Raw genomic sequence first — 9,912 nt, forward strand, 5'->3', positions numbered from 1 at the left:
CTTAGCGCAGAGAAGCTTTTCAGTTGAGAGGTAGATGTTTAATATTTCCCTTTATTACTGTGTACTCCAACTCCCCTATGCAACAGAGGAAGATGTTAGATTTGATGAGATGTTAACAATCTGTAACACTCATTACTCAGTGGGCCTGAAGCATTGCTTTGGAACAAACAAGTCTGTGCAGGGAGAGCAGAATCGATTAATCCGGGACGCAACCAAATATGCGTACATTGCGTCTTGTGCAATTCAACATTTGGAACTTGGTTTAAGTGTAATAACATATATTAAAACAAACAGGACAAAGTTTTTGTCACTAATAAAACTTAGAGAAGTGAACTAATTTAAGTGACTGCGTTTGTCACTGTGTAAATTAAGCTACTTAGGAGCTCACTTTTCACTCTGGTCTATAGTTGTCCTGCTGAAAGCAAAATGTGATAATCACTCTCATCATTTATCTCCAAAGATAACTTAAGTCCTTTAGAGTAATAACCAGGAGCCTTGCTTTAATTGCTCAGTAGCAGTAGCTCGAGGCCAGCTAACGCAAAGCACTTTGTAAAAATATATTAACAGCAATACAAGGATTAATCTGCAGTGTTAAAAAAAATAAAAAATCAGCAGGTGTATTAGCCATATATATTGGCACTGTGCAAAGTGTACAGTGTGTATATTTTTTTGTGTCTAACTCTCTGCAGTGCCACAGGGGGGGATGTATTTGACTGGATTCTGGATCAAGGGAATTACACAGAGAGAGATGCTTCAAATGTTATCAGACAAGTCCTGGAGGCTGTGGCGTACCTACACTCCCTCAACATTGTTCACAGGAACTTGAAGGTACACTCACTTTGTATCTGAGATTTTATTTTGTGCTATCTAACACAATCAAATATAACATGCTGAAGTTTGTTGTTTGAATCCAAAAAATAAATGTTATAGTAAAAACAAGAGGTATGAATAGTTTTACAACTAGTCTATAGATAATTGATCAACTGTGAACTATCTATAGACTAGTTGATGTGCCTGTGGATGTAAGAAGATAATAACTTTATGGCATAAGCTGACCTCTTCACCATTACATCCCAGAATGCATCATTCTGCATTTGACAGATTCTCTGAAGAGACAGATAAAAGCATTTCTCTGTCTTCTCAGTTCATAGCATACTTAACATTTCATTTTCACTGAGGGAGTAAACAATTTCTTTATGGCTCAAACGACTGTCTGGTGACACTCACAGTGCATACAGATCCGTGTCTCTAATTCTTAATAGGACTACATTAAAATGAAACAACAGAGTTGTCTATCTCCAGACTCCACCTACTGGTAGAAAGTGGGTATTGCTTCAATCCAGTAGGTTTGGACTCCTACATCTTGTCATCAAGTTGAATCACAGTGACATATTCAAATTAAAATAGGTCATGCTTACAGCCTCTGCTTGGCTTGATATAGTTATTAAATCATGCTTGACCTATAAAATCAGAAGTAATTTCATCTCCCCTCTCTGTCAAGATTGCAATGTAAATAAAATACAAATATATGCTGGTCGTGATTACTCACTTTGTTAACAAACACAGTCTTGAACATGAATTGTATAAACATGTAAATGCCATTTTAGCAGTTTTCACTTTTCCCTATTTGTTTGACTAGAAAGGGAGTCTTCAACATGTGGATGTGGAGCCACTAGCTTTTGTAGAAATAACTTCTCAGAAGCATTTTGCATAATTGTGCTCCATCTTTTTACATAAGTGTTCAAAAAACTGGCTCTTTATTCAATTCAAAATGTCTAAGTGGATCATTCTGGGAAGTTTATGAATGTAAAATTTCTTAAGCAAAAACCCACACTAATTGAGCATTTGAAGGTGTGAGCAACATGGGTTTTTTTTTTTTCATTGTTTGGTTAAGAAAAACTCAAATATTAATTTACCACGTCAATTTAGGAGAAATAAGACATATCAGGTAATTTACTATAAATCAATTGAAGTCAAATGTATTTGTATGGAACATTTTTAGTAACAAGCCAGTTCAAAGTGCTTTACATCATAAAAAACATCATAGTCACCATTTATGAAACAAGCAAAAAAATTACATTTTGTCAAGCGTATAGGTTGTCATTGCTGCTTAAGTGATCCTTCTCTAATCTGTTATTTGATTTACAGCTGGAAAACCTAATGTACTATACAGAAAACAACCACAACAAAGTAGTTCTGCGAGATTTTTACCTCTCCAGATTTGAGAATGGACCAATTACAGAACCATGCGGAACACCTGAATACCTCGGTGGGTCACTCTGTTGTTTATGTGTTCCTTCATTCATAATTACCCTTATTGTTATATATGTATATATATATATGTATATATATAGATAGATGATAGATAGATAGATAGATAGATAGATAGATAGATAGATAGATAGATAGATAGATAGATAGATAGATAGATAGATAGATAGATAGATAGATAGATAGATAGATAGATAGATAGATAGAATAAATATACACCTATTTTACCTTTTTTAAGACACAGTCCTATACCATAGCAGAAGATTGATGTTGTCCTTCACCTTATTGAATTCTCTGTGAACCTTTAGAGCTTTGAAAGAAAAAAAAATCTATTAAGGATAAGCGCTCATTACATCACAGAAAAATATAAATGAGATTGAAAGTGTGCAGCCCTTGCTCTCCTCCACCCATTTAGCTTCTCCTTTTATCTGCTTTTTGATTCCGTGTGCGGTCTCGCTCCTCTCCATCTTGCTGATGCTTATGTGAGGGCGACCTGAAAGTGCTAAGCTGTGCTTTGGTCTTCTGTGCACTTGAAGGCCAGGGCAGTTATTCATATTGATAAGTCAAGTAATGAAATCAGTAAATAAGAAAAGAGAATGTAGGTGCCAGTGGGAAGAAGGATGTGAAAAACTGAATAGTGGGAGACAGGCTTGGAGAAAAGCTGTTTGTGCATCTGGAGAATCTGATGAGGTGGAGGAGTATAAATTAAAACCCAGAAATCTATTTGCCTCACACACAAACTCTGCATTTGCTCCTATAATTTCAGCTCCTGAAGTGGTTGCTCGTCATCGATATGGCCGTCCTGTGGACTGCTGGGCGGTGGGGGTGATAATGTTCATACTGTGAGTCTTTATTGCTTTCTCAGAATTGTGCTACTGATCAAACCAAAATGTTAACAGAGTTTTGTTTTAACCAAAAATATTATTTACCATCTAATGAAACCAGAGGTTTGCATACATTGCACAAAAGACACCAAATGTTTTTCTTTCTCTGTCCAATACCAATTCAGACTAAATGCAAACACAAACACACAAAGTCATGCAATATAGACTCAACTGTCAAAACATTACATTAAGTCAAGTGCCATCATGAATTTCCTAATTGATTATGTTTCAAATTCAACTCTAAACAAGTGGGGTTTCAATCATGAATTAAAGAATTTAGGAAAACCCAGATGATGTTAACAAGACTTTGTAATCTTCTGATGGGTTCATTCACAACAATTGAGTTAATTAGCGAGATACTGGCAACACTTTAAACACAATGCATCATTTTCTGACATCATGGGAAAATCAAACGAAATTGCCTGACAGGCACCATGTTTTGTGGTCTGATCAACTAAATAATAATAATTTTTAACAACATTGGAATATCAATCCATCGCACTGGTTCATACTGTGAGTCTTTATTGCTTTCTCAGAACTAAAAAAAAAGATATTTAACTGAAACTGAAACCAGACCATATTATTTACCAAAACCATGTTTCTACACACAAAAAGACACCAAATGCTCAACTGTCAAAACATTACATTAAGTCAAGTGCCATCATGAATTTCCTAATTGATTATGTTTCGAATTCAACTCTAAACAGGTGGGGTTTTAATCATGAATTAAAGAATTTAGGAAAACCCAGATGATGTTAACAAGACTTTGTAATCTTCTGATGGGTTCATTCACAACAATTGAGTTAATTAGCGAGATACTGGCAACACTTTAAACACAATGCATCATTTTCTGACATCATGGGAAAATCAAAAGAAATTGCCTGACAGGCACCATGTTTTGTGACATTGTTTTGGACAGGTTTGCATAAAACTGTCAGGCAGCACTAAAAAGGTGTCTGACCAAGGTGGCTAAGAAACTTACCTCTGTTACACTAGTTCTCTCAAGAGTAATGAGACAAAATTCCAGAAATTTTACATCACCAGTAATGACTATACAGCAAACTAAAGGTTGCTGTATAGTTCTAACCCATCAGAACAATTATAACATTTGAGTCAAGTCATGCAGGTTAAAAGGAAACATAGGTAGATTGTTCTATTTGAAGGTTATGACAACATGCTTTAAAAATATATATTGGCCATTATTCTGTAATTTAGCAAATGTAATCTTGGTAATCCTAATTCCACATAAACCAAAAAAAAATGCAGTTTGATTTTTTCCTTGATAGTGATTAAAAAATATATATCTACATTTTTATACAGTGTATTCAAACATCTGGTTTTACTTTAAATATTATTTGTTCCACTACTTTTCTGGCAGCTTATCAGGCAATCCTCCTTTCTATGATGAAACAGAGGAAGAAAACACAGATCTACATAATCGCATCATCTTCTGTCGCATCGTTGCTGGGGACTTCGAGTTCGATTCTCCTTACTGGGATGACATTTCACCTGCAGGTATTTTCCTCAACCACACGATGGCACTAAACACCCACTCCCTCTGAGCACTGGCCTACGGTTCCGAGCTCAGTTTCAAACAACTAAGAGTGACACCACAGAGTACAAATACTCATTCTTCTCATATATTTTAACATTTTGTCACACTATAATAACAAATGTGAATGTATTTTGTTTGAATGTCAGAGATATAGACCAACATCAATAGGTGCACAATCACAAAGACAGAATTTTGCAAGATTTTTTTTTTTTATATAAATAATTATGTAAACTTTTTTGTAAGGCATTGTCTGCATTTAAGTTGTCATCACTGGTGATGTAAAATATATTTCTGCTGCTTTTCCAACTTCAGCAAAGGGGCTTGTGTGTAGACTTATGGAAGTGGACCAGATGCTGAGAATCACAGCAGAGGATGCGCTCCAGCACGAATGGTAAGTGCAATGGTGAAAGCACTGAGATATCATCCTTTTGGATCTTTGGTGTAATTGTTTAACTGTTTTACTGCATGTGTTTTGTATCAGGATCGCAGGAAACGGTGCTTCAGAGAAGAACTTAAAGGATGGTGTATGTGCCCAGTTCGAAAAGAACTTTGCAAAGGCCAAATGGCGGGTATGAGCACACTCTATCGCTCTGCTTATAGCATCTACAATGTAGATAATATAACATAATGACCAGCTGAGTAAGTGGAAGAATAGGCTGGATATTGTGGCCTAACAAAATTTGAGCTCACTACACAGGGATGTGTTTTAAATTTGTAAAAGTATAAGGCGGAATTTCTGAGGAGAAAAAGGGGAGAAGATGGCGGTGCTGACCCAACAGCATGAGTAACAAGTATAAATTTCTTTTTTCTTTCACCATGTGTTCCCAGGAGATAAAGGTATTGTTTTCCACTATGATTGAGAGTAGAAGGACAGAGTGTGAGGAGAAACTTATATGAAGTGATTCAATAAAACATAATTTGACAATATTGTTTTATTTTATTTTTTATTTTATTTTAATGAGTGTTAGCTTGCAAAGATATACATTGGAGCCAACTTTTGTAAAATCTCTGAATAATGCCTGATTTATGTTTAGGGTGTCAAAGTTTTTCTCAAGCTCTGCTCCTTCCTACTGTCACTCTGCCTGTCCCAAATGAGATCCATCCACTCTGCTCCACTTTTCTTCACTGGAGAAGATTCAAATGTTCAAAGTGGCTCACTCTGTACCTTTCCTACTCCTCATCTGCTCTTGTTTGTCTAAACAAAGGGGTTAAACAAGCACTAATTGTTAAAGGGAACAGAGTTTTGTTCTTTTTTGTATGTTTTTTTTTTTATTATGTAGATAAGGAGTTGGAAAAATGGAAAGGAAATAAAGGATGTGGGCCACTGTTGACAACTGAACTACAGTGATTTGAACTGTAAGGCCCTCTGGTGTTCCTCTTACACAAATCCTGGCTCATTGCCCCATACTGTTGGTACATCCAGAACATACGCCAGTCATGCATAACATCATGACCACTAACAGGTGAGGCAAATATCACTGGTTATATGTTAATTATCACACCTGTGAGTGGGTGAAATGTATTAGGCAGCAAGTAAATATTGTATCCTCTAAAGATAGAACCAGAAAAAGATGTGAATCATAATGACCTGAACGAGTTTAACAAGGGCTCTGGTGTGATATGTGGAAGAGTAAGTCAGAGCAGGTAAAAGGTAAGAAAAGTGATGAACCGGTGACAGGGTCATGGTCAGCAAAAGCCTCATTTATGCACCGGAGGAGGAAACTTGTGATTCAAATGACAAGGACCTGAAGCTGAAATTGCTCAAGAGGCTAATGCTAACTTGTTAGATTGCATTGTCATTTGGTGAATAGGCCTTTGAAGGGGAACATAACAACGTTAGGTTGGTGGTCATAATGTAATGCCTGATCAGTGTACATACAGATGCTGTTTAGGTAAGTCACATTTGATTCAGCGGCTTTTCATTTTCAGTGAATTCAAGGGAATTCTGCTTCCTGGTTTACAAACAACTACTAAACTCACACATTGTCCCAAATACCTTTGGTGTTTGTGGGTCAAACGATATCAGATGAGTAAACACTTCAATTATAAAGTGAGGTGTACACAAATACCTTACTTTCAGCAAACAGTCAAGGAGTTTCTCGGAACGTGTGAGTGGTGAGATTGATTTAAACCAGGTTATAATGTGTCACAGCTTCTTGGAGGTAAAAGAACTGACACTAATATTTCTTCACTCCACAGAAATGACATTATTGGGGATGTTGACGCTAAATCATTCTGTTTTAACAGACATTTTGTCCAAAACTTGTCTGTGACAAATTTTGTAATGGGAATCTTGTTTAACAAAGTCTTTTTTACCCTGTTTTTCTTTACCTCCCATTTGCAGAAAGCAATTCGTGTGACAACCTTCATGCAACGGCTGAAGAACTCTGAAGCCCTGAATGACAGTTCACTTGAGGTTCAAAGTAGGGAACAAATAGGAGATGGCGAAGGGGGTGTTTCCCAGGGGACAAGTGATGAGGGAGATAAAGGGACAACAGATGAAGGGATTACATCAAGCAGTGTTTCTTTAGAGGTTACTGTTGAAAATACACAAGCTGGTATGGAACAAGATGAGGGTTCCGTTAAGATGGAAGAAAGCCCAGATGAAGTAAACACCTCAAGGGGTCCATCAGTTGGAACGACACCATCAGATGGGAAGGACCCTCTTGGACAATCAAGTTCAGGTCCGAAACTAACACAGGAGGAGCTTAATATGACTGGGGTGAAGAAGGGAGCTTCAGATGGAACCAGGAAAATTGCTGCCAATTTGGGTCAAACTAAAGTTGTTCCAGAAGTTAAGCAGACTTCGGCGGTGATTCCTGAACCATCAAAGCTGTTAGAAAGTTCTCCAGGGGCAAATCTGGGCAAGCAGCACACATCTGCCTCCCCTGAGCCAACTGGCAAACGTAAAATGGCTGCAACACTTCACGGCTCTACCGCTGCTCCCACTGTGTCAGCCTCACCAGAGAAGCAACCAGCCACCCAAAGCACACACAAGGATGAGACTGACAGAAGCTGGTGTCAGACACAAGTACCTGACGCCGTTGCAGAGAGGTCAGTGGTAGCACCAGTTACATCTTCAATGGGGATGGCAAGTGGGGTTGATGCAGCACTAGGTGTTAGGTTGAGAGGTGATGGCAGTCCTGTAGGAGCACGGGATAGAAATACCAGAAAAGCAGACCGACACAGTGCAGAGTTTAGCATAGCCAGGACCCCTGCTGCAGCCTCGCAAAGTTATTATGTAGCTGGCAGCTCAGCTAGTTTGGGTCGACATGCTGCACCATACAACCCAGAGGGTATCTCTGTAGGGATGGGAATGGCTGGGAGCTTTGGGAGTCCTTACAGTTCCCTCTATACAAGCAGAGGAGGAGGAGTAGGCATGTACGGGACTGGTCTACACCATGGAGGAGGTGGGAGTAGTACCACAACTGATTGGCAAATGGACAGTGTCATTGAACAGATAGAAAAGCAAATGGTCGCTGTACTTGAGAAGATTGAGGGAGACATGCCGTCGCTACTTGAGCAAATCAGTGACTGTCCTAGCGAGCCAGCACGGGCCAGAAGCACACATGCTTCGCCTTCTGTTTCTCGCTCTCGTCCAACTCAACACTCCTCAACTTCAACAACTCCTCCACTACTTCCCACCTCTCCAAGACCAGCACTACCTACACTCCCCCACCTCGGTATTCCTCCTCCGACATATCCTCCACCATCTCCACCCATGCAAACCTCACCCCAGGCTGTCAGGGAGCAGGAAGACAAGGATGGACAGAGAGGCGCAGCTCAGTCCAGCCAATCGCCCAGGGCTGGGATGGGTAGAGGACTATGAGGCAGGAGTGAATAAAGCAATGCACACTGCAAAATATTTGAAATTTTGAATTGATTATTTGGTGGTGAGAGTTTGAAGACTGTAAAGAAGAATAATTAACTGGACTTTGAAAAGTTACTATATATTGCTGATTTGTATGATTCATATAAATATGATTCATGATATAAAATGTCTGTTTGAGAAAAATGCTAGTTAAAATTGAGCTCAATATCCAATATTTCCAAAGCTTCTTTAATTCTAAAATCTTTATTGTGCCTGAACATCTGCCACACAACAAACGAATTGCTAGCATATACAAGCAGCATTCTGCAATGTTTAAAGGTATGAAAAATACAATAAACTACCAATAACAGATGACAGGCACATTTGTATTATTCCATATACTGTAAATAAATAGAAAATTAGATTCCTGATTATTACTTTGCTCCCAGAATGTAAACCAATTCTCTTCATAGCATAGCTTTTTTCAAAGCAGCATTTCCCATTTATTCTTTTATTCACTTTATTTTTATAGCTCTTCAGCTTTTGTTGGGGCTTAGAGTCACATTGTGACACACCGATATGAAAGGCTGATCTGATCACACAATTTCTTGATTTGTGCAACATAGATAAACTTGAACTGTGACCAAAGTCTTGTGAGTTTCTAACCAACTGACATTATCCAGATGCAACACACTGTATAAAGGCTTTGCAATCACGCATAAAACAATTTCTTTCATTAAAGTTTTTCAAAAATTGTGTCCACCAAAATTGTATCTTTTTTCTTGTTTGGTCATCATGGATACTTTGTTATTGTCGCTTACACAGTCCTTCCTATTTTCACTCCTCTGTCGTGTAAATTATATTTCATTATGCTTTTGCTTGTATGTGCTATTTTCAGATTCTGTGGTATTTTACCCACTCTTAGTACCATTATTCATAACCAATGTAAACTGTAAAATGTGCTCTGTTTGCAAGTCTTTCAATAAAACTAATGAAAACATCTGTCAGGGTGCGTAATTATTGTGTTTCATGCATGAATGCAAGTACTGAAAACAGTTTTCAAATCATGTGTGTTACCATAAGATAGTGTTTCTCTTGTCAACTCTGATAACATACACACTACAAGTCCCATATGCCATTGCGTATGGTTTGGGATGGTCCACAACAACGAATGCATAGGGGTGTCAAATAGTATTGACCGCTTATTGCTAAAATATTATACGAACTCTCGGCAGTGTAAGATAAATACAAATAGCATTCTTAAGTGTCAAGCGATTCACTTAAAAATGTATTACGTTTTATGCCAGGAATAAAATCTACGGTCGCCACATTTTGTTGAGTCCTTTAGGTCAGAGTGTTGGTCCCGCCTGTAACGTGCACATGTTGCTGCT

The 9,912-nt window shown here is 38.0% G+C and overlaps 1 protein-coding gene across 3 annotated transcripts in view; it reads left to right on the forward strand.

The window, feature by feature from the left end:
* The window catches only part of camkvl (CaM kinase-like vesicle-associated, like), a 47,777-nt gene extending 38,254 nt beyond the window's left edge, over window positions 1-9,523 (forward strand). For all 3 annotated transcript variants that reach the window (XM_044114259.1, XM_044114250.1, XM_044114267.1), the window contains 7 exons: window positions 690-828; window positions 2,149-2,269; window positions 3,038-3,113; window positions 4,534-4,670; window positions 5,023-5,101; window positions 5,192-5,279; window positions 7,055-9,523. In XM_044114259.1, the coding sequence (XP_043970194.1) occupies window positions 690-828; window positions 2,149-2,269; window positions 3,038-3,113; window positions 4,534-4,670; window positions 5,023-5,101; window positions 5,192-5,279; window positions 7,055-8,539 (2,125 nt within the window). In that variant the 3' untranslated portion in view covers window positions 8,540-9,523. The remainder of the gene's footprint in view (window positions 1-689; window positions 829-2,148; window positions 2,270-3,037; window positions 3,114-4,533; window positions 4,671-5,022; window positions 5,102-5,191; window positions 5,280-7,054) is intronic.
* Window positions 9,524-9,912: the final 389 nt, after the last annotated feature.

The sequence above is a fragment of the Gambusia affinis genome, linkage group LG01 (genome assembly GCF_019740435.1).
Source record: "Gambusia affinis linkage group LG01, SWU_Gaff_1.0, whole genome shotgun sequence".
NCBI classification, from domain to species: domain Eukaryota; kingdom Metazoa; phylum Chordata; class Actinopteri; order Cyprinodontiformes; family Poeciliidae; genus Gambusia; species Gambusia affinis.